At 42.8% G+C, this 25631-nt stretch overlaps 2 protein-coding genes across 2 annotated transcripts; both read right to left on the reverse strand.

Annotated features, from left to right (window-relative positions):
• Positions 1 to 683: 683 nt before the first annotated feature.
• Positions 684 to 13579, reverse strand: LOC115014590 (E3 ubiquitin-protein ligase RNF38-like). Its single transcript, XM_029441580.1, has 12 exons — positions 12101 to 13579; positions 8253 to 8305; positions 7894 to 8075; positions 6917 to 7352; positions 6046 to 6183; positions 5719 to 5907; positions 4323 to 4484; positions 4135 to 4238; positions 3408 to 3489; positions 3192 to 3313; positions 2178 to 2277; positions 684 to 1164 (listed from the first exon to the last, which is right to left on the reverse strand). Exons 1-12 carry the CDS (start codon positions 12384 to 12386, stop codon positions 1102 to 1104), a joined length of 1917 nt encoding a protein of 638 aa, XP_029297440.1. The 5' UTR covers positions 12387 to 13579; the 3' UTR covers positions 684 to 1101.
• A 383-nt stretch (positions 13580 to 13962) lies between these two features.
• Positions 13963 to 21661, reverse strand: LOC115014614 (zinc finger CCHC domain-containing protein 7-like). Its single transcript, XM_029441609.1, has 8 exons — positions 20832 to 21661; positions 18015 to 18067; positions 17583 to 17693; positions 16766 to 16936; positions 16158 to 16193; positions 15803 to 15907; positions 15432 to 15549; positions 13963 to 14909 (listed from the first exon to the last, which is right to left on the reverse strand). The coding sequence occupies exons 1-8, from the start codon at positions 21211 to 21213 to the stop codon at positions 14416 to 14418; spliced, it is 1470 nt and encodes a 489-aa protein (XP_029297469.1). The 5' UTR covers positions 21214 to 21661; the 3' UTR covers positions 13963 to 14415.
• Between the last annotated feature and the right edge of the window lie 3970 nt (positions 21662 to 25631).

Raw genomic sequence — 25631 nt, forward strand, 5'->3', positions numbered from 1 at the left:
ATTCATAGATTTATACAGTATATATAGATATATGTATATATGTAACACATGTGCCACCGCAAAGTCACAGACAAACTTATTTTTACTAAGAAAAGAAAGGAAAAAGAAAAAGATATAATGTGCTTAATTTCAAAAGTAGTGCCGTGAAGCGCTTGTAATGAAAGATGATCAAAACCGGAATGATGAGGTAACTGCCAGGCAGGAAAACAATCACTTATAATGGTTGGAGTAATAATAACAACAACAACAATAATAATAATAATAATAATAATAATAATAATAATAATAATAATCTACTGAAACAAATGGATCAAATAGGCAACCAAGAAATATAGTGGCAGCATGGACCCTTAGTGTCAAACTAGAGAAAAGGATTTAAGTCTATAACATACATACACACAGAGTATGCATACAGACAGACAGTGCATAAACGTACAAACAGGAAGTAGAGTCAGTCACTCATGAGAGCAAAAACTCTCCCATGTCGTTGCTCTTGTCGATACATAACAGAAACTCAGGCATGCTCCAAGACAGCTAAAAATCTCTCACACACGCTTCCACACACACACACACACACACACACAGTCATGTACCACAGCCCGGCATTACATGGCTGACCAAACAACGCTTGCACATTTGTGGTGCATGCACGTGTAAACACACTCCCCCCTCTCTCTCTCTCTCTCTCTCTCTCTCTCTCTCTCTCTCTCTCTCTCACACACACACACACACACACACACACACACTCCCTCTCACACACACACACACACACACAAAAACCACAGCAGAATAGTTGTCAGGCAGGGTGGAAGTCTCTAAAAGATGTGAGGGCCTGCATTCATGTGAACAGATAGTAAAATGAAGACGGGATCTGATGAAAATCAGATATATTTGTGGGGAAAAGGGTTAAAGATTGAAAGGATAACAAACAAGCAGAAAGTGCTGCACAAAAACACGAGGAAGTGGTGTGTGTGTGTGTAGACGTGTATGTGTGTATGTGTGTGCGTGTGTAAGCACATACACGTGTATCAATATATCAGGAGCAGGTAGTGCTGAATGTGTTTTAACAGACAATTACGAGCTTCTGGCTCCCTCATGTGGTCACTCCGAGTCTCTCTGGACCTCTGAGGCGTCGGCACGACAAATGGGACACGTCCTGTTGGCCTGAGGACAGAGACAGGAAACAGAAATGATCCAGTTAGGTTATAAAAAGCAATTGATATCAGTCAGTCATATCGAAAGTTTTGAAATATGTGTACAGCTTCTTCAGAAGTTCCCGTCCTGAGGTTCAGTGTGGTTTACAGACTCTTCTGTGCTGGATTTAGGAACATGTAGACACAAGCCTGTTTGTTTCAGTACCCGTCTATAATTAAGAGATGCCTGTCAGTTAATTAATGTGTACAAAAAATAAGGTTTGACTGAGCATGACTAGGGATGTCACGAGAACAGATACTTCGGTATCAAGTTGATGCCAAAATTCTAAAAACCTGACATTAGTCGTTTTCCACAGTGCCGCAGGTGCCATCAGGGCTCGAGCCCAACGTGTTCCGGTGTCGATAGAACATGTGTTTGGGACACATTATCGACGTGTCCAGGGGAAGATGCTTATTTTTTCCCTGATAATACACATTGTGAACAACAAATATGTATTGAAATCAGGAGGAGAGCTAGTTAACGTTAGCTGTTAGCAGCCGATAGGCAGCAGTCCTGCTAGCGCATTCAGTTACATTATGATGCGTTCAGGCTCTATTTAGCAAACATTTGTATTGGGGGAAGGTAAATTATGTTGTGTTCAAATGTAATCTTGTGAAATTTTGTTTTTGGAGAGAAAATTGAATAAACGCAGTTGTTTGAACGAGATGTTTTCACTGCAATATAAATAAGATAGTCGATATCAACTTCCTAACAAAAACTAGTATGGAGTGCATGTTAAAGAATGTGGGATATATTGGTTGTTTTTCTTTACCATAGTATCAAAATGGTATCGAGAATCGTGGCATTTCACTAGTATTGGTATTGACACATCAGCAGGCTTTGACACTTCTCTGTGGAGACTTGATTCCATGACCAAACCATGTGCGTTTAGCCGTAGATGAACTCAAAAGAGGTTGTTTATGTTTATTACATGGACTCAGTTTTAGTAAGTTGGCTCCAAGGGGGGAGGTGGGGGTACTTACCCTCAGCCACTTGTCAACACACTTCCCGTGGAATTCATGGCTGCAGGGCAGGACCCGCAGCAGTTGGCGGGACTCAAAATCACTCATACACACCACACACCTGCAACAGAACAGGTATCAGCATGTGAAGTATGGCAACACAAGAAAGCTGTTTAACACAGTTCAAGATCATTAACTCTGTAATTACTGTAGAAAAATCTGTAGTTGCTTTTGGACGTTTACCTTTTAAGATTTTTCTCACAAAGCCCAACACTAACATTAGTTTGATTTAATCATTTTACATCTTAATCAAATACACAAACACTTTCATTACACACAAATTCTGTTTTCACTGGATTTTCTAAAGTATATAAGAAAACTACGGCTAGATAAGATTCTTAACCAAAACAAGGAAAACGGATCATTCATCAGCTACCTGCATCTTTTAAAAATCGATCGTCCTCTTACTCGTTTATAAAGCTTCACACGACCTTGCTCCTCCCCACATCAGAGATTTCTTTTCATGTTATGTTCCAGCTAGATTACTAAAGTCCCTCACTACTTTCCTTTTAAATGTTCCTTATGTGTCCCATAAAAAAGATACCGGTGAGAGGGCTTTCTGTTTTCATGCCCCTGAACTGTGGAGCTCACTGCCTCTGGATATCAGAAGGGCGAGCTCTTTTGGTAGTTTAAAAAAAAAGGGAAATTAAAAACACCCATCTCTTTAATCTGTCTTTTCATTTGGATTTAAATAATTAGTTTCGACATTATTTTTTATTCCCGGTTCGTTTATTTTTTTGTATTGACTTTTATCATCATATTGTTTTTTGTTGTAATATTTAGTTTTGTATGAAAAGGTACTATATGAAGTAAATAAATCACAAACATGCTAAATAACTTCAACATTAGCCTCTGCCAGTAAATCCACAGAAATCAATAGTTTTGGTGATTCTGAGGAGCCAACATAAAACATCATGAATACATCAACCTATCAACAAGTGACGACCTGGTGTTCCCAAAAGGGACAGCACTCACAGTGTTTGTTCAGACTGATGGTTATTTGGATTGAACCGATAAGAAGGAAGCTGTTCAATGTCTCCCTTGGTCAGTCCTCGGAGTTTGGCTTCTCCCAGACGCTCAGCGAGGTTCAGGAGAGCCTGTGAGGGAAAGAAACCATCACCAGAAGAATCAAGAGTCTGTATCCAGCAAACATACAGACAAAAGAATATAGAGAGCCAATAAAAGACGAACCTCATAATTTTCCACTTCTCCATCGTCTACATCCAGCTCTAGACTGATCGCAGGACCTGTGGGCTGGACTGGCAGCATTGAACTACAGAGAGAAAGATTTAAGTTCAATTGAACAAAGAAGCAACTGAAGCAACCACGCTGTGCAGTGGAAGCTAACACTTAGCATGCGTATTCAAGTTGAACAGTTAATGGCCCAGAATGTATTATATTAATACACACACACAAACATTTCCTATCACATTTCAATCTTGCCTTCTTCTGTGTATTCACCATTTCCCCATTATTTGAATGACTTCTATGTTGAAGACTTAGGATGCGTTTCCCCTTTACAACGATGCCGCCCTTTTGTAGTCATAACTTTTATTGAACAAATCCTCTGTTGAAACCCTCATTAACCAGATTTAAAAACTTTCATTATTGTAGTTTCAAAAAAAATAAAACAATCTAACCGTACTTTCTACTCGGTATAGAAACACATTTATTTTTAAATAAAATTGATTGTCACGCCGTAGCTTGTTTTTTCCAGGTACAGCCAATCAAAATGCCCGGTATCAAATAGGTCAATCCTATCCTATCCTGTATCCTAATGATTACAGATTTTCCTAAGGACTTGGTTGCAGTAATATTAGTCACACATTTTGCTTTGAATAAATATCAGGTCATCTGCTCTATATTTCATTAACATTTAAACCTTGTTCTTCTCAACTCAATGACCTGATCTACTTACAGGAAGTAAGGCAGGAGGCTGGGGTGGTAAGGCGAAGGTGGCAGTGGCTGTTGCGAACGGTACCGTCGCCCCGGGAGACGTCGAGGAATAAAGTTTGGATAGGACTAGGGAGGAAATTGACAAAACATAGATGAACAACTCATTCACATGGATTTTCTTCAAAAGAAACTATTATCCTTATTGCTCACCACTCCGAAGAACTCCTGTGGCAGGGGATCATGGGAGAGGAAGTGAAGCTGGGTGGAGTGCGGTGTGAGGGCAGGGTGGGTGGCAGGGGGATAGTGGAGCCCAGCACCCAAAGACAGATGTTCTCCAAGCAGTTCTACGTCATTCTCTATCCTCTGTAACGGCTGGGAGGGTGGAGAAGAAGAAGAAGAGGAACAATACATGCCGTTCCCATCGGAGATTATTTCATGTGATCGCAGCAACAGGAGCAATTAAACACTAAACACTAAATAACAGAGAAACTTCCCGGAGGAAGGGAGGTGAAGGAGGAGTAGAGACCCTTCAAAAATCATTTTACTGGCTATGGCAGTGGGGTGTGGTTAGGGCGCCGGCTGCTGGGGAGAGACAGGAGTGTCCCAGCTGGAGGCCAGACAGCTGAACGGAATCAGGTAATCAGTCACATAATAAATGCATGGTGATGGCCTGGTTCTGTTCTCGTGCAGTAGGCTGGGTTCCAGAGGAGACGGAGACGCTTGGTGAGCCAAGACGCAGCGCAGCCTGGAGAGCGACGAACAGCAGAGCGACGAACAGCAGAGTGACGGACAGCAGAGTGACGGACTGGAGAGCGACCTGTTCGTGTGCTTGTGATAGAAAGCTTACCTGTGTGCGAATAAAGCGGTGTGTTTAACCCTATACTCTCTCTCTGTCATCCCTGTAACTGACTGTGGACAAGAGGATCCACACTGGCATATTATAGATATCCACTAAAATATGTCATTAAAAAAAAAAAATGTTTTTAATTATTCTGCTTTTGTTTAATTATTAGAAAGCTGCTTTAACGAGAAGTCAATATTAATCAGTATTAAAGCCACACAAAATTAGAACTTATGTACTTTGGCAAAGTCTATTTTGCTTTAGCCTTTGTAAACTTTGGCACACACACACCCCGATTATTTGAACACAGTTTTAAATTTTAGCCAAGAGCGACAGCAATTTCTTCTTTTACTGCAATACCATCGTCTGCTCAGTTTTCATTGGTGGAGTTTATTCACTTCACTGTTACTTTGATGCTGGCTGTGCAGGCACTCATCTGAAAAGCACCCTATTGCAGCACATGCAACACTAACACTGCACTGTTTCCAAGTGCTTGCAATACACTAAAATGTATAAAATATGCATTGTCCATTTTGCTTTTAATATCGCCTTTGTTGTTAAATTGTTTGTACAGCATTTAAAGCTTCCCTCAAAGATGCTGACATTCACACTAGTTCCTCAAGTAAAAACGTGTCTGTGAAAATTAGATATTCTCAACTCAAGTCAGACTTCAACTTTAATGCCATACTTTACAATATTCACAAAAGCTGCATCTGATAGGAAATCACAGGTTGAAACAAGGGTAACATAAGAATTCCTACTCACTGATCGGGCCTGCTGCGTCGGATAGGGTCCGAACTGTCCGGGCTGGGGCAGGTGAGGAGGGTGGTGGGAAAGGTGTGCTTGGGGATGGGTGAGGTGAGGAGGGGGAAGTAGGAAGGCCGGGTCACTGGACAGCAGTGATGGGAACGGGTAGGGCATGGGTAAGTGCTGCACAGAACAAGTCTGAAGGACCTGCCAGAGAGAACAAAACAGCAATATTTCATTTAGTGAGGGACGATGCAAACTGTATTTTTAAAAAACATCAAATAATGAAAACTTATCAGTAACAGAAAATGTGCAACTGTACTATGTGGAAGCAAACACACTCACAGGAGGGACACTGCAGACAGGATAGTGCTGTCCACTGAATACTACCGAGCATGCTGGGATCTGCTGAGGGGCGGAGCGAGGCGGCAGGCCTGGTGGCACTCCCGGAGGAGACACTGGATACGACACTGGAACTGAACCCTGAATATGGACAACAAAAGGGTAAAGGTCAACCCTACGAACACGGACTGTTTTGGAATTTTCAACTTTATTTGACATGCAACAAAGGTCCCAAGGTCAGAATCGACGTTGCGGTTTATGCAATGCGCTGTAACCACTTGGATACCAAGGCGTTCCGAATATGATGTTTTGTAAAATGAAAATAATAATTCCTGCTTGTATTTGGCTTCCTAAAACGATCGATGACACACCACAATTTCTTAAGGGTACATTTTCCATTTTCCAATAAACTTTCCTCCGACCAATCTAAATAACTTTACAGAAACAACCCCGCTGGAAAAACAGCCACATAGTTCTAACAGACAGGCTCACATTAACCAACTAATCTTTCATCGACATGGTAACGATTAGGTTTCCTTGATAAATTACTGGAAACTAACAGTCCACAGTAATAAATTAAAATAAAATCACATTAGTGATACTCTCGGTTGTCGACATTTTCAACTGAAAATAAGTTAATATAGACATGAGCAGCTGGTTTTCATTTTCACATTCACAGTGCAAGCCTTGTTCTTGAGCATGAGAAGAAGACAGGAATGCACAAGAACAAAACCACCTTTGAGAATCAAACTGTCAGTCATAAACAAATCATGTTTTCTCATTTCAGAGGTCTACTGGAATACTTTCAGTCCTTTCTCAGCTGTATGTACTTTTTTTTTTTCCTAAGTCATTATATACTATCTCATGACTTCACCTGCTCATGGAGGTCCAGCACCAAACTGCTCTGCTGGGATGGGTGTGGGTGCTGTGGATGGGCCGCAGGATGCAGCATCCTGGGAGACAGGTTCGGTGACTGGTGGAGAGGCCTCGGGGAGGGATTTGGGGGATGGTGAACTGGGCGCTCATCAAGCCCGGGCCCCAGCCCTCGGGGAGATTGCTGGCTGTAGGGTGGGTAGCCCTGAGGGGGAGCCGGGTGACGGTAGTTCTCATCCTGGTGGCCTGGCGACGGGCCGTGGTGGGAGAGCAGGTGGTGGTGGTGGTGGTGGTGGTGATGGTGGGCGTTTGGGTGGTGATGGTGGTGGTGGTGGTTGTTGTTGTTGTTGCTGTTGTAGTGGTGGTGGTTGTTGTGGGCGTGGTGGTGATGGCGGGTCAGACGGTCTCTCCGGCCACGCTGGCGTCTCATTGGAGGGCTGAGGTGGAAGAAGGGGAGGAAAACTTAAGAAAAAGGGGCCAAAAGGAGCCATGTTCTTATTTGCGTCATTCTGATGCTTTGACATATTTAAGCATTTTTGTTTTTGTGTTAGCTCATCTGGTTTAAGTATCAAAACAAATTTTGAAATGATTTCAATATTAAATCAGTTAAAGAATAAATGAATATGTTACAAGTCTAATGCTACTGTGATGCCCATATAATAAACTAAACAGCTGCAGTATAATTGTGCAGTTCAGGGCAACTATTGTACTCTAATCATTTCTTCTCCATTTCAATTATTTCACTAGTGCATTATTGGCAGTATCCATCAACAAAATGTTTTGATAAAAATACTAATAATATTTTTGTTAGTTTCTCAAATCCTTGTTTTGGTTTGTTTAGTTTTTGACTTGTCAGTGAGAAAAAGCAATTTCAACATATACATTTGGGACCTTGTCATTATTTTTGACATCTTAATTACCAGATCAATAATGAAGATAATGGTAATATACATTTGTGTCACACACACACATACTTACCTGCGTCGGTTGCGGACAGGCGTGTGGCATCTCTCTGGCATGTAGTGGGGGTGTGGTCTGCGACTGGGAGGCAGCTCCCAGGGACGAATGGGAGAGGAAGGAGTAGAGGGAGGGGCGGAGTTTAGATCCAACATGGTCTGCTGGGAAAGACGCTGCCTTTTGGGGCTTGGGCTGTCTTCCATCTGCACACAGACGTAAAGGAGGGGGAGGGGGCCAGGGGGATGGTTGGTCAGGGAAAAACAAAAAGGAGGACAGAAAAAAGGGGAAAATGAATAAGAAAAGATAACAATGACATACAAGTCCTATTCAAACCAGGAGCAAAGCCGAGGCAACAGGCAGTGCTCATGTTTCATACTTACTTTGTCCCGATCCTCGCTGCATACATTATCTGGATGAAAATGAAGCACTCCTCCTGCAGGCCACAAAAGGGAAAAAACTGAATTAGATAAGATTGGGCTGAGAAAAACATCAACATCACAAGACACTTGGACATACGCTTGCTAGGCCAACAGAAATACAACGACAGGAACAACACTTTGATCTGATCGTCCATTCTATGACCTCACTGGATCACCATGAAGTGAACACTACAAAATCCAAGAGTGAGAAGAAAAAGTAAATCCTACATCTTGTTTGACAAACAAGAATTATAGTCCTCTGTCCTCGGTGAGGTTCTGTCTTCCAAAACAGGCTTTTGAATTTCCTGCATTAGACTAACAAAGGAAAAGCCATCCCTGGAAGATGCAACACTGAACTCATCCTCTCCGGTTCTCACAGACAAACCATTCCCTCTGATCTACCATGAAAAGTCAGTGCAGCCTCACGGAAAGGAACATACACAAACTTGTACAACACACCAGAGCGTCTAGTCGGCTTTGCACATGCAACATTGTGTGGATGCGGATAACGACTTGTGTCTCCAGTCATCAGCTCACCTTCTATTTTCTCTAAATGACTATCAAAAAGGGTTGGGATGGATGGGATTGGGATTGACTGAAAGAAAATGTATCTATAATAATCTATTTATCAAGCAACAATTCCACCTGTTAGCTTGTTTCAGCTTCTGCTTTGTTGTTTTTCTCCGTTTCATACCTTTTTTAATTGAATATCTTTCGGAGAGACAAAACTAATAATTTGAAGAAATCATCTTGGGTTCTGAGAAATTGTGACAGGGTTAGGGTTAGGGTTGTAAGGTAAGTCTGTGTGTCAGCTTGTGTGTGTCCCGGAGCAAGGCAGTGAACCATTATTAGCTCTGCAGAAACAGCTCAGTACCGCGTTTCATCCCCCTTTTTGTTTCATCTCTTTTTGGTGAACAAGAGATACAAATCAACAGAACATCTCAAAAAAAGAGACTCTTTAATGATATGAATGAGATTATTATAGGCAACAAAAAAAGAGAAAAATCATATCACCAAATAAAGTGGTAATACCATAAACAATCTCAGAAGAACACAATGCTCTCCCAGCTGTTTATCTGACAGACCACATGTGCAATCTGGATGCAGCATGTGCACACACACACACACATTTCAGCAGCTTAAGAAGGATGTCCTTGAACTCAGCTGACAAGAGTTTTCTCTAAGCAGTCCCCCAAAAACCTTTAATCACCAAAAAGGGGGGTGACAAACTCTCCTCTACTCATGTCTTTTTATTTCTTCATCTATGCCTCCCTCATACAAAACAGCCCCTTCTGTCTACCCAGAAACAACAGATCTAAAAGCAACCCCCCACCCCTTTCTTTTCTTTGCAACATCACTCCAGTGCCATGTGAAGTCTGCAGATAGTGACAGCTCAAAGACGCCCTGCTAGTGGCTCCGGAGAACAGAGGGACAGTAAATTTTTATTTATCTACCATGCCTTTTTCTACAGACTTCATAGGGTCCTGGGCCTCAGCTACCCATGTGTTTAGCCGAGAACTAGGTCTGTTAATGCCGATTCACCCCAGGGGCAATAGGAGAGGGGATTGTGAGCCAGACTGGACGGGTCCCGTTGGCGAGCATATACAACCTTGTTTCCTCGGAGCATGGCTGCCGGGGAAGACTGACACCATTTATTTTACGACAGACAATCAAGTCAGGCACACAGGATGGTGAACTTCAGCAGTCATCAAGTAGCAATTTGCTCATGTTCTTTAACAAAGGCTTGAACCAGAAGAGACAAGACAAAAATTGAGAAAATAAATAGATTTTAGCCACATAATCAGCAGACATCTCAAGTGACTACAGTATAAATGAAGATCTATGTAAGCCAGTTGCTATTAACTTGTGATGCTGGCAGGTTGTGAGATGCACTGACTGTTCAAGCTACACTGGGTGAGAAAATGTGTGATGCTGGGGGAGAAAAGAGGAGAAAAAAAGGAGAGAAATAAAATGGAGGTGAGACAGAGGGACACATTTTAACACCTCCAAATCCAACCCTGACACATTCTGGATAAAGTGATGCTAAGAGGCGTAATACAGTGACATGTAGAAAAACAAACTTAGACGCAGAGCATTCTATACACACACAAAAACCATCTCACGAGAGGCATGTGCAGCTGTTTAGAAGAAGGGTGCAGACCACATAGCTGGGAGATGCACTGTTTAAGTAATTCACACAAACCCTTCTGTAGTCTCTCAATTTGGGAATCATGTGTTTTTGTGCGCGTCCCCTCTGAGCGAGTTATTTTGGGTGTTTGGCAGCAGTGCTGCTATTACGACAGAAACCCATTAAAAGCCTGCTTTCATTCATTCACAGCACTTTTTGTTGCCTTTGAGGGAATCCAATCTGGTGTTACAGAAGGTTTCTCCAGTCACTTTTCCAATAGTCAGCGATGGAAACCTGCCGAACACTAAACAGGCTGGTGTCAATGTTGACTACAATGAGGAGGCGGCTGGGTGCAGTCTCACTTTGAATTTCCTCTCTCGCAGTTTCATTTGTTTCTTCTGCTTTTTTCTTAAAAAAGGTTTTTTAATTGTCTTCTCTTAGTGAGTTTGGTTGGACAAGGAACCATTAAAAGCCTATTAAATAACAGTTTGAATGATACTAGGAAATGCAAACATTTTACTTCAAGTGAATAAACCAACAACAGCCCAACACAACTCTACTGTTCATTCCTCTGTTTCTTTGTGCACTGTCCAAGTGCTTTGAAACTATAACACCTCATCAATCTTTACTCTACCCTGAACAATTAGATAAGATTTCTCTGATGGACTATATTGGGACAATATAGAGCTTTGCACACACTTAAATGAAAGTTAAATGGCATTGAGGCTTATGAATGAAAGGACTGATGGTAAACTACAAGGAAGCCTGTACTATGCCAGCCTGCATCACAGCAGTGAGCGATCTGAATCTAAAAGATAAAAATCGCTATCAAGAAAGAGATTTCATTTCAAACTATTTCAAGGCTCCAAACTGTTCTTTTCAAATTGGACTCTTCTCATTCATACTGCAGGTTGTGTGAAGACTGAAGAAGAGTATGTAGGATTTCTAAACAACTGGGCAATGCATCTGTCTCTGATCTGATAAGTGAAAACATACTACTATCTAGCATTCCACTGAACTGCCAGATTTGGTTTATATACAATTTATCTTAACATATCATTGTAAGTCTAATAAAAAAAATATTATTTCATTAGGCTACTTAATTGATTACATATATAATTTCTCTACTCTGGACTACATCCACAGAAGTAACATAATATGACCTGCAGGCCTTCAGCCATGCCTTTACTATCCAAAGGAAAATTATGCAGTGTTAAATTCCTACTGATGGGCAGTATATGTTGCACTGTGAGCAACATATACATTACATTAGATTTATTTAGATATTTTATCCAAAGTGACTTACAATAAGTGCATTAAACCATGTGGATATGGACCCAAAACATTGTAAGAACCATACAAGTACTTCAAATATGCTGAACTGCTTCAAGTGCTAGATACAAGATCAAATTTAGGGACATGGTCTGCTCTATTCACCTGAGTAAATGCTATTCAAACCTCTGAAGTACGGACTCCACCACACCACCTGACATGACATATAGCTGGCCTTGCAAGCAACAGCTGGCGGTGAAAGCACCAAGCCTTTTAGTTAAATGTCTCAAAGCCTGTTAAGCTGCTAGTGGTCTGCCTTCATCCCTCAGGGGGTGTATCCTGTGTGAGTGTGTGTAATGAGGCATCTAGCCGGGCTGCAGGCCCTGTTTACTGAAGCTTGCTTGCTTACCGGCTCCGGGGTGTCTGTGGGCTCCGTGCGAAGAGTGGCGCTGCACCCCCGCGGACAGGTAGCTCCCCTGGGCGTGCTGCTGCTGGCTCTCCGGGTAGCTACGACCTCCGTGGTGCGGCGCCCAGCCGGGGTTGCTCTGCTGCGGGTAGCTCACCCCTCCTCCGCTGGCGTTCATCATGCTCCCGTTACCAACTGCGTTACCAATGCCATTGCTGCCAACGTTGCCGTTCATGCCGAAATGATAGAAGCCAGACCGAGACCGCGACCGAGTCCTCGGGGGGTCCATGGCTGGGGAGGGCGGTGCTGGATGGACGTGATGAAGGGGAGAGATGGACGTCCAGAAACGGGCAGGAGCCTCCCTCTTCAGACCGCTTCTCTCTATCCACCTAGTTACCTCTGATGACGACCGGCTACTGCGAGTGTTTGAGGCATTTAAAGCTGTTGTTTGAATATAATGAGATGAGATACCTGAAAGCAGCGGGTTAAGGGAAGCACAGCCCTCATATGTCGCACAAGCACCGACTCCATCCACTGTCTCCCGAGCTATCGGTGCGAGTCAACGGAAACCGTGGAATTTATTTATACCGACTGTGAACGTACACAAGTACTTACAAAAATATTGTACCTATATCAGCATGCAGTATAACAAAAGAGTAATCAAAATAGTATTTTCTCTAGACTAGTGGTTTTCGTCGTTACCAGAACAGCTGAGCAAGTCTCGGGTTCTCTATTGTCTTTTCACAGTGAATCTGTCAGGCTTTCCACAGGAAGATAAAGTATTTTTAAGGCATTAGTAGCACGCAATTGAGTCCTATACGAATGAGCCCATTGCCGACGCATATATTAACATGCAACTAAAGTTAATATCGCTCGCCCTTTACCACCAAAAGCTTGTCAAGTTAAATACTTAAATCCCCCCAACACAAGCAAGATGGCTAGCTGTCGCGCGTTAGCAAACTAAAGGAAGCCAGCTGCTCTGATAGCTGGCTGTGAAACAAAGTTATTAGCATAGATTCGTGAATAAATTCCAAATAAATTGCAACGGGTAGCCAATTGTAAGTATTAAAGTTACACCCCTTTGCGTTGGTTAACTATACCTGCTCGTTCATTAGCATAATTTCGATTTTCCAGTTAGCCCAAGGCTAACAGGAAGCGGGGTCTAGAGGGGAAAACAAGTCCAACAGTGTCGACATTACAAGCTAGCTAACGTCGCACTGTATCCCCGTTAGGCTAGTCGTTAAACAATGCTAATAGCGGATTACCTCAGACCGCATAAGAAAACAGATAGCTACCTTATCAGTCAAGTAACGAGGACAATATTTGTCCAATTTAAATCCCCTCTCGCATTCGCTATCGAGTGTTTTCTCTGGTCAGCGGGGAGTGTGTGAAGATCAATCAATGGGAGTTTCACATCTCTGCCAAGTCCCCCCCAATCGAGCACAGAGAAACATGAAGCTCCACACAGGCCTGACCCGCGACGTTCTCGTCACTAAGCAACACAAACCCATAAGCAGGGAAACGTTCAAATGTGTGCAACACCTGTTAAATCAAGATGTGTTTCAATTAGCAGCGGCCAATGTCAATGTTAGGTAGCCGCTTGTTATCCGACTTGACTACTTTAGTCTGGTAAACCCCGGGCAGCTGCTCAGTTCATTAATAATTCAGCAGCTTCATACCAGAAATACTATAAAACAACGCTTTGAAAGCCACTGGCTTCATGCTGCTTTTTAAGTAGACGAGCTCTATATATGCGGTTGCTTAAAGCTTTCTCCGATATACTATATACAAATAAATCCCCACGTTTATGTTTTAACGTGTCAGGCGTCACACAATTATCCGATATCTTTGAACACAAATTATATGGAAATCCATGTTTATTGTCATTTACAATATAAATATTACTCTTTACAAAGTCCAATCACAGTTCTGTGCCTTTGACCTGATTTCAAGTATTTTAATGGTACTGTAAAACTAGCATTATATTTAGGGGGATAACAAACCACCCCCTACAACATGCTACATGAGCCAAAAAAGCAGGCATATTGTGTAAAAACATATTCCAAAATACTGTATGTTTTCAAAACTTTACATACATAACATTTGGCCCAGCTAGTATAAGAGCAGTAGATAAAGTAAAGTACAAAAGTACATTCATACCACCTAAACTGAATGTGAGCAACGTCAACTGTATGTGCTATTCTACAGTTTTCTAATTTGACAAAAAATTAATGAATCAAAGACAAAAGTATTTTTGTTATCCAGTGAAATTTGTTACTCCTTGAATTTTGTTTTACTAAATATAAAACAATCACACTTCATCTTCGTCTGTGGCGTACTCTTTGTTTTGGGGAAAGAAGGTTTTCGGCACTGATGTCTGCGTCAACATGAGGATATAAATCCCCACGTTTTATCCCTCCTCTCTTCTTCCACCTCTCGGCCTCTCTGCTCTTCCTGCTCCTGCCAGCTTCCTCATCCCTCCTCTTCTTCTGTGGACAGGGTGTGGACTGCTTGTGTCCGTGGAGTGCGGACCTGAAGGGGTCTGCAGGGCAAACTTCATCATCAAAGTTCCTCCGGGATTTCCCCAGTAGTCCTCCTTCTCGCCTGGCTTGAGCCTCTCTCCTAAGCCTCTTCACCTCCCGTCTCTCTCTGCGCCTCTCTGGCCACTTCTTCCTCCCGCCAGCCCGACTACAGGTCTCCTGCTTTGTCCTGCTCCTCCCCTGGACCAGCTGATTCTCCTCACCGCTCTCACCTGTTGCTTCAGACAAGTGCTGCTGGTTTGAGAGAGGCACGGATCCAGCATTGAAAAGCTCTGAAAACAAAGCATTGATAGAGAAAATTCTCTTCATAATTAGTGAGCCGGTTTAGTTGGACAATAAGTAAAAAGAGGCTGTTGTTTACAGCTGCAACAATAAGTATTTTTATATAAACATTGCAACAAACCAGATACCTGCCCAGCTCCAAAGTTAGCAAAAGTTAGCAACCAGCTGGTGAACAAAATGGTTGCTAAACAGCCAGAGAAAACACAGCTGACAGGAGACAGACTATTGGGTTTACACTCAGTTGCCAGTTTTTAAGGTACACTAAACTAATGCAGTCTTATACAACGGCCCTGCAATAAATTCTACCGTCACAAATGTTATAATAATAAAGTGGTTTTAACTAATTGATGATCATTTTGGAGGCTAAATTTGTGTTGCTGATGTGTCAGCTCTTATTTTGTCCACCCCACTTATATCAATGATTTCCATTTATATAAGGGAAACTGTTCACAGAAAGAACACACAACGTTATGCAAATGTTTACATTAGTGTGTGTATAATCATTTTGTCACCTTTGGCTCTTTTCTGCTTCCTGGTACGACATTGAAGGACGTCCTCCATGGTGTCATAGTGGCAAACATAGGGCAGTGAAGGAAAGGTCCCACTGATCATCCTCCTCTTAGTGCACTCCTGATTACCGATAGAGTAGAGTAGGTACAATTGAAAGTGAGTGAGCAAGAAGAAAGAGCAGGTACAGAAAAGTCCAATCCAAAAGAAGATACAGAAAGAGAGAGTGAGAGTATGGAGAGAAAGGCAGAGAGAGACGTGAGACAGTGTAAAAGACAGAGAAAGAGAGGGATAATGTATTAAGGCAAAGTCAAGTGAAGAAGGAAAAGGAGAGATGGTAAAAGTAAGAGAAGGATTCCTTTGATTGGCCACTTACATAACCATAATGTCCCCTCTTAGAGCAGTTGTAACAATTAGCGGGGAACTTCCTATGTTTGAGGGTGTGAACTGTCCATGGCCTGACTGGAAGCTCTGACCGGATCTGGAAAAGAAAAGTCAAACAAAGAACATTTTAAATTGGAAAAATGACATTAGTTGATTTCTTAGAAGTTTTATCAATATACACCCATGCAGTTAAGCCTGTTAAAAACATGATTAGGATGGTCCCTCTGCCACCTCCTCCGTGTTTGGATAATTTCTACTCTCTAACTTTAATTGGTGGTGTTAATACAGTCAGCCATGTTTAGAAGAGTTATGCACCTTGTTTTAGTAAAGTCAAAACTTCTACTCACTGTCAGGTGGTTCTGTCTCCATGTATCGGGGCAGGCCTGAGGAAAACGCAGGAAACAAATGGAGAAAATTACTCTTTTGAGGCAAAATACAGAATAGAGTATTGTGCAGAGGAGGAACTGCCAAGGTCAAATAACACTTCAAAAAAAGAGGCCCACACGCCGGAGGCTACAGAATATGTCAACACACAACTGACAAATCCTTTCAAAGTTTCCTTGAACACTGAACCCACCGTAACCAGGGTTTCTACAGGTTTCAACAAGTTACATTTAAGATTTTTTAAGGACTTTAAGGACTCATTTTCATTCATACCAATTTTCCTTCATATGCTAGTATGAAGGAAAATGGGTGTGAATGTAAAAAAGCCATAGAGTTACTTCAAGTACATGTTTTAAACAGTTATAATAGCAACAGCAAAAAGGTATTAGTGTATAACGCTGTCCAGAGGTCGATGCTTTAGCTAAATTAGTGGCTGGCAGCTATTTTCAAGTATTCAAGAGCATTTTAGGTCTAAATTTCAGACAATTGAATTGAAGTCTTTTTAAGGACCTGTGGAAACCCTGACTAACACTCATGGCATCCAGACCCGGGGGCTTACGGACAAACTCACATCAGAGAGGTGCCCCAACATCCCACAGCGCTGGCAGTGTTGGTTCCACACCGGGGGCCTTTCACAGGGCCTGAGGCGATGTGAAGGCAGTTCACAGCTGGGGCAGCGGCGGCCCGGACAGTCCCTCTGGATGTGGCCCTGAATCCCACAAAGGATACAGGTGGGGCATTTCTGCTGACACAAAGGCAAAAAGATTTTTTACAAGGGTGTGGCGACCTTTTCAGTCAACCTACAGGTGGCCATGGAATTGCATCAACACAGGTCTCTGGTGCAATGTATGGCAGTCTGTAAGGGACAAAAACATTAAAGACTGGGCAAATTAGTCCATTGGATCAGAAACATACAGAGAAAAGGTATCACAGTATAAAACGTTAATGTTTTGTCATCTATTTTTCACATTTGACAGCATAATTTCTAACAACAGGACAGCAATATATTCAATGTTTAAGCAGCGGAAAATATGAAGGATGGTCTTCAAAACAGATCAAAGACCATAATTAAGAACAGCAGGAAATACGGGGAAGGAGAGGGGGATATCAGCTGAACTCCAACAAGAGCTGTTGGTAAGCATCTTAGATTAATGGGGCTCCAGGAAGCCCCCTAAAGGGGATTTTAATAAACCAGAAATATCACCAGCTCTGTAGATATTCAAACCTGAATCAAGGTTAATAATCATCAACTGTATCAAACTCCCACAACAGATATTTCTTCTACAAGACTGTGATATGTGATATGTGCTTTATGCCGATTTAACGACAGTGTGAAAGTATATTATGTGTACATAAAAGAAAAGATGTCGATGAGTGTTTTCCTTTACCTTGTGGTAGTAGCAGCTTTTGGCAAGGTGACCCGTCCTGTTGCAGATGTTACAGATCAGAGAACGACCAGCCACAAAATAGCGGCTTGGCAGAGACCGATCAGCACCCCACTAGATAATGTGAGAGGACAAAAACATGGCAGACATTATTTAAAAAGACTTGTAAGTTCATAATACTGAGTACATGGTGCAACAACAATAAATTCCTTTTTGTATAACTCTTCACAATAAATATCCTCAGTGGTGAATAGTTAATAGTAGTTTTTAAATGTATGATTTATGCATGCATGCGTTTCAATTTATTTGAACAATATTTGCTTTTGAATTATGACAGTGTGCCTCTTAACAGAAACATATACACTAGATGTATATTCCTTCAACAAATTAGCTCTACTGTACTATTGTTGACAATTAATAGATATCCCAAGTTACCTTGTCTTTCTCTGATACAGCCCAGGTATCCTTCACTGATTCCACAGTCTGATCTATGATGGAAAAATTACCAAGGAGAAGTTGTGTAGATGCAAATGTATTCCACAAGTTTCAATTGTGTGGTTCTCAGACAGGATACATCTTGAAATATAACACACAATTTCAAAAGCTTTTACAAATCAACGATAGATCAGGAGTTTTTCCCAATCCTAGTAAATGTAATCTTTCCATGGTCTTGTAAAAGCTGTAGCTTTCAGGACTTAGAAAAGTGATGAAAAACACTCGACCTTCTCATAATAATACATGACTGAGGTGAGGTGTAAGGGACAACTGGAAAACCTCTCTGCTCCAGTCAAGCTGCTGGCTGGTAAGATAAGACAGAGCGGATGTGCAGGGCAGCTCCCTGGTGTGGATATGAGTATCTTCATTAATGTGAAGCATGCAGAGCAAACTGTCTCTGATTTTTAATAAGTTTAAAAACTACATTGCACTACAGCATTGCACTAACTAAACTACAACAATGTATTTCTAAATTAACTGAATGCATTTCATTATTTTTGAGTTACCACACCTTAAACATCAAATTCAAAGACCTTTCAAGGACTTCTCAAGACAACATAGTTTGAGACACGGATGAAGGTCAATTACTGTTACAACACTGAGAATTTTTACAATATGAACGAGAAGGCTTTACAGAAGTTCACAGACACCAATTAAAGAGGGAGAGTCTTAAATGTGTGAACACTTCTCAATTGTGCTTTGTGTGTTAGAGTGGCTCACACCATGTGCTCTCTTGCCTTCTCGAACACAGCACAAAACAATATGTTGAGTAGTTGAGATACTTATGAGTTGAAGAGCTGGCCCAATTAAAATAATTCCAATTTCCATTTGTGCACAAAATATATAAATCAAAGCACTTAAATGACTGACATCTATTTTCAGAAACATTCAAGGCTTTGATTCTTTCCCGCTAAAATTGACAAACTTTCAAGAATTGAATGGAACCGGGGGAGCCCATATTGGAACACACACAGAATAACTGTCTGAGCCGGTAACTCTGCTGTACCGTCTACATATTACTGCTCCTGATGTTATCCATTATGTTTTGTTTCTAGATAGAAAAACAAGACAATCCTAATAGTTGTCCAGATATTTTATTAAAAACTTTACTTCAACTCAAAGTCCCTAAATAGTGACAGTGGTGTAGCCTGTGTTGTTTGTGAGTACTTCACCTTGTACATACGAGTATATTCAACAACACCTTGTATGTATGAGATTAAGTGGAAGTGTGTAGCATCTTGTTTCACATTACATGTGATTTACATCACATTCACATGTAAATAATTACCAATAGACTGAATGCATTACCATGAGAAAAAAATAATACAAATAAATAAATAAACTAAATGGAATGGAATATTTAAAAAAGCTCAACCTATACCTTAAGGCCCTGTCACACATATCCGTATGACTAACTTATGCCGGCGCATACGAAAATTTGTCCAAATACGTCCAACTTTTCATCGGATCTGAAAAGTGAACATATACAGATACGCATGTCTAACCTATTGATAGCGCATCACTTCCTAATGCGAAATATATCAGACGAATACCCAACAAATGCATAAGATATATGAAAATATGGCGTATACAAAATATCGGCAACACGCTGGTGTACGTTGATATAAGGTAAGGTATAAGTAGTATTCGTTAAGAGCTCACTGTGTTACGCTGAGGTGCGTTGTTGAACGCTGATGTTTTGAGCATGTTCAAAATTACGTGATGAACCCGACGTGTGCTTCATAAGATATGCAAACGTTACGTTACGTTAGACATACGTAAATACGGAATACATACGTGAATATTTACCTACATAAATATAGTATGTGAATATTTACCTACGTAAATACCTACGTGAATACCTACGTGACTACGTTAGAGGTACGTTAGATATAGGCAACGTCGGCTGACGGTGAATCCTACAGCCAATTTAATGATAACGAGTGGATACCCTATTCCTACCCTATGTTAAGATGATGCCTGACGACGGAGTAACTTATTAAATGTGTTTCTACAGTACAGCTAGCGTTCAGCATGTTAGCCGTTCTCCAGCATCAGCATGACGTGAACCAGATGGCACTTTTCCAGCTTCCGTCTGATACGTTTTAAATAAGTAAGTGATACGATATCAATGTTTGACATATGTATAATAATTTGTTATGTATGCGTTATGTATGCGTCAGCTACAACACCGCTGTGGAAAAGTTGGACGTATTTGGACTCTGACACATTTTGAGCTAATTTTCATATACGCCGGCATGTTTCTGCCATACAGAACTGTGTATGTCTGGCGTGTTTGGCATAACGTCTGCGTCCTTCAAACGATCACAACATACCCTTAATTTATATCAACCTATTGCCGATATTTCGTATGCGCCGGCATACGTTTCTGTCATACGGATATGTGTGACAGGGCCTTTAGGGTCAGCAGTAATATTCTCATACAACACACACATACTGTATCCTCGTAGTCTATGTACTCCAACTCACATTGGCTGAGCCTTGGTACGGGTTACAGGCAGGCTGTGGAATTTGACTGTTGGATTCTTGTATAGTTATTTTTCTTATTATTACATGGCAAAGCATATCATATGTAGATTGACACTATTGACAATATCGCTTGTACTTCATTCACAGTTTGGCTTCCTTCAGGTTGACATTTCAGAATCCCACAATGAAAATAAAAACAATTTTCTTGGTGGACTATTGAAATTGTATGAACATGTTAACTCAGAGTGAGATCAAGTATAGTCTAACCTTCATCTCCGAGGTCATCCTGAGAGCTGTTCCAGTAGCTCAGGTTGAGATGGATGCTTGAGTCTCCCACTTGCTCCTCTCCTCCAAGGATCATCCACTCCTCGATGGGCTGACCACTGTCCTCCTCATCCTGTTCCTCCAAACTGGAAGTAGGACTCCTGCTGCTGAGCTGCCGCGCGCGTCCAGAGGTGATGTTGAACAGGAGGAGCGGGGGAGAGCTTTCCCTGCTGAGCCGATCAGCTCGTTTACAACTGCTGTGTTGTTTCTGACGACTGAACTTGATCTCTTCTACTCCGTCTGAACTATTACAGTCCTCTATAAAGAAAAGGTCATCTTTGCTGCCTTCCTCAGCATCATCATAATTGTTCTTGTTATAGTCCATAGTAAAAAAAACTCAAAACAGCAGCTGAACAGCACCATCCAACGACTGCTCACTGCACTGCCATCAAACAGCGGTGGCTAAAGGCTAATTTACCACAACCTTTTCTTAATACCTATTTAGCAACGGGAAGAAATATAATTGTCTGGTTATGTTTTTTTTCCTAAAAGGTGTAATTATGAGTTGAGCATGTAAACATTCAAAATGTATCAACACGTGGCTTAACATCAGGCTAATGGCGCTGTGCTAGCGTGAACTAACGTTAGCTCTGTATTAGCCGAGGCAGTTAATATGGCTAAATTAGCCAACACAACCAAGTGAAATAAAGTCTTTGATGGCACTTTACGGGTGCTTACCGTTTTTAGTTCACTAAGTGTCGGTTACGAGTTCACACAAAACACAACGTTAATATTTCCCTCCATACAACTGAAAGGCTTGTGACTTCCACACTTGTTTACTATTTCTGATACACTTTACCGGCGTTTCCGGGAGTTAAAATGTTGGACAACCAAAACTGCCCCGGCGTTTAACAAACACAGATTTTTTTGTTTCGTCTCCATTTGTAATACAGTACACATAAATTAATGTGTATTCATTATTTAATAACAGTAATTGTATAATTTACTAGTATATAATAGTTTAGTTGTTGTTGCAGTGTTTGCTGTTGGCGGTGGCAGCTTTTTATTCAGTCTGCAAAGGAATTATTAACTATTTAGCTGTCAGGTAAATGTAGTGTTTTTTAAGAACCTAAAGTGTAGGCCCACTTAATCAAATACCACTATGCTGATGTCATAATGCCAATATACGCACGAAGGTAAATAATAATAATTAATAACTGATCTATGCTAAGATCAGTAGTATACATAGGCATATTGCCTTCACACTACTGTAACCATGATGATGATGATGATGATGATGATGATGATTAGGCTACCAGGAAAAAAATCTATTTTATTACTTTGGTGAGTTCAGTGTTCGTACAAATCAGTTTGTTTTTTCAGTATGTCATTTTATTCATATAATGGAGCGGTCTACCTTCTTATTAGCCTTACATTTTAAGGACTGCCCTGTATGAGAACAAGTTGAATTATATTTCAAAATGTTCTTGTTTTAGAGGCTTGCAGTCTGAGTTTTAGATTAAGTCATTTATAAAGATAGCTTAATTATTTCTTTATTTTTTATCTGGGAACTTGGAGGATTACATTCTATTAAAAAACTTAAATATGCATGTTGGCTGTTTGTCGATTCCACTATTTAGACTTAATATTTAGTATTTTAGTAGTCAATTTTTTCATCAGTATTTGATTTCCTGCAAGAAGACTTTGAAACAGCATTTCTTACTGAGCTTCAATAGGAATGCCCACTCAACTTTTGGCACATTTCAGTGTGTATTGATTACTGTCTGGACTGATGGTCTAAAACAGGGGTCACTAACAGGCGGACCGCGGTCCGAGTCCGGACTCAGACGCCGACCCGGGCCAGACTAAGAAAGGTTCAAAACGACTTCATGAAAAAACGGAAAGGAAAGGGGAGACTCTGCCCGGAGGAAGCCCGGGGCCCCCGTCTGGGGTCAGGCCCAAAGGGAGGGCCCGACAGCGAGCGCCTGGTGGCCGGGTTTGCCACGGAGCACGGTCGGGCACACCCTGAAGAAGCTACGTGGTGCCTCCCATCCATCCATCCTGTGGGCCCACCACTAAAAACCGCTGGGGTCGGGTGCGCTGTCACACGGGTGGCAGTGATGGTCAGGGACCTCGACGGACCAGACCCGGGCAGCAGAGGCTGGCTCTGGAACGGCCTCCCTGATCTAAACCCGAACGGTCGTTTGTTGTTGGACTTCTGTGCTAGTCAAGGAATGGCCATAACAAACACCATGTTCGAACATAAGGATGCTCATAAGTTTACGTGGTACCAGAGCACCCTAGGCCAAAGGTCAATAATCGATTTTGTAATCGTATCATCTGATCTGAGGCCGCATGGTGAAGAGAGGGGCAGAGCTGTCAACTGATCACCATCTGGTGGTGAGTTGGATCAAGGGGTGGGGGAAGACTCTGGACAGACCTGGTAAGCCCAAACGGGTAGTGCGGGTGAACTGGAAACGTCTGGAGGAAGCCCCTGTCCTGGAGATCTTCAACTCACACCTCCGGCGGAGCTTTTCAGACATGTGGAGGTTGGGGGCATTGAACCTGAGTGGGCGATATTCAAAACCTCTATTGCTGAAGCTGCGGTGATGAGCTGTGGTCTCGAGCTCTTAGGTGCCTCAAGGGGCGGTAACCCTTGAACACCGTGGTGCACCCCGGTGTTCAGGGAAGCCGTCCGACTGAAGAAGGAGTCCTTCCGGGTTATGTTATCCGGGAGGACTCCGGAAACAGTTGCAGGGTACCGAAGCCCTAGAAGGGCGGCAGCCTCTGCCGTGCCAGAGGCAAAGCAGCGGGTGTGGGAGAAGTTCGGAGAAGCTATAGAGAAGGACTTTCGGTCGGCACCAAGGTGCTTCTGGAAAATCATCCGGCACCTCAGGAGGGGGAAGCGGGGAACCATCCAAGCTGTGTACAGCAAGGGTGGGACCCTGCTGATTTTGACTGAGAAGGTTATCGGGCGGTGGAAGGAGCACTTTGAGGAACTCCTGAATCCGACTAACACACCCTCTATGGTAGAGGTAGAGCTGGAAGCTGATGGGGGATCATCGTCAATTTCCCTGACGGAAGTCACTGAGGTAGTCACACAACTCCACAGTGGCAAAGCCGCAGGGGTTGATGAGATCCGTCCAGAAATGCTGAAGGCTTTGGGTGTTGAGGGGCTGTCTTGGTTGACACGACTTTTCAACATTGCGTGGAAGTCTGGGACAGTGCCTTGGGGGTGGTAGACTGGGGTGGTGGTTCCCCTATTTAAAAAGGGGGACCAGAGAGTGTGTGCCAACTACAGGGGTTTCACACTTCTCAGCCTCCCTGGTAAAGTCTACTCCAAGGTATTGGAAAGGAGGGTTCGGCCGGTAGTCGAACCTTTGATTGAAGAGGAACAATGCGGATTCCGTCCTGGTCGTGGAACAACGAACCAACTCTTCACTCTCGCAAGGATCCTGGAGGGGGCCTGGAAGTACGCCCATCCGGTCTACATGTGTTTTGTGGATCTGGAGAAGGCGTATGACCGGGTCCCCCGGGTGATACTGTGGGAGGTGCTGGGGGAGTGTGGGGTGAGGGGGTCACTTCTGAGGGCCATCCAATCCCTGTACGCCCAAAGCAAGAGTTGTGTCCGGATACTCGGCAGTAAGTCGGACTCGTTCCCAGTGAATGTTGGCCTCCGCCAGGGCTGCGATTATCACCAATCCTGTTCGTGATTTTCACGGACAGGATATCGAGGCATAGTCATGGAGGAGAGGGGTTGCAGTTTGGTGGCCTGAGGATCTCATCGCTGCTCTTTGCAGATGATGTGGTCCTTATGGCATCATCGGTCTGTGACCTTCAACAGTCACTGGATCGGTTCGCAGCCGAGTGTGAAGTGGTTGGGATGAGGATCAGCACCTCAAAATCTGAGGCCATGGCTCTCAGCAGGAAACCGGTGGATTGCCTACTCCGGGTAGGGAATGAGCCCTTACCCCAAGTGAAGGAGTTCAAGTACCTAGGGGTCTTGTTCACGAGTGAGGGGACGATGGAGCGAGAGATTGGCCGTAGAATCAGAGCAGCGGGGGCGGTACTGCAGTCACTTTACCGCACCGTTGTGACGAAAAGAGAGCTGAGCCAGAAGGCAAAGCTCTCAATCTACCGGTCGATCTTCGTTCCTACCCTCACTTATGATCATGAAGACTGGGTCATGACCGAAAGAACGAGATCACGGGTACAAGCGGCCAAAATGGGTTTTCTCAGATGGGTGGCTGGCGTCTCCCTTAGAGATAGGGTGAGAAGCTCAGCCATCCGTGAGAGACTCAGAGTAGAGCCGCTGCTCCTTTACGTTGAAAGGAGCCAGCTGAGGTGTTTCGGGCATCTAGTAAGGATGCCACCTGGGCGCCTCCCTAGGGAGGTGTTCCAGGCATGTCCAGCTGGGAGGAGACCCCGGGGAAGACCCAGGACTCGGAGGAGAGAATATATCTCCTCACTGGCCTGGCTCCCCACATCCCCCAGTCGGAGCTGGAGGATGTGGCCCGGAGAAGGGAAGTTTGGGGTTCCTTACTGGAGCTGCTGCCCCCGCGACCCAACCCCGGTAGACGATGGATGGATGGATGGAGGGATGGATACCCACTCAAGTTTGAACTGAAGACGCAGAAAATAAGCACTCAGAGCCCAATATGATTTTGATTTGTGACAAAATAAAGCAAATAGGCCACCTGTCAGCATCATCAGCCACAGAGAACAGTTTAACCCAGAATGTGGTAGCCTGGGTTAAACTGTTCAATTGTTAAGATGTGTTGAGACTGATTTATTCTAACATTG

This window comes from Cottoperca gobio, chromosome 10 (assembly GCF_900634415.1).
Source record: "Cottoperca gobio chromosome 10, fCotGob3.1, whole genome shotgun sequence".
Taxonomy (NCBI): domain Eukaryota; kingdom Metazoa; phylum Chordata; class Actinopteri; order Perciformes; family Bovichtidae; genus Cottoperca; species Cottoperca gobio.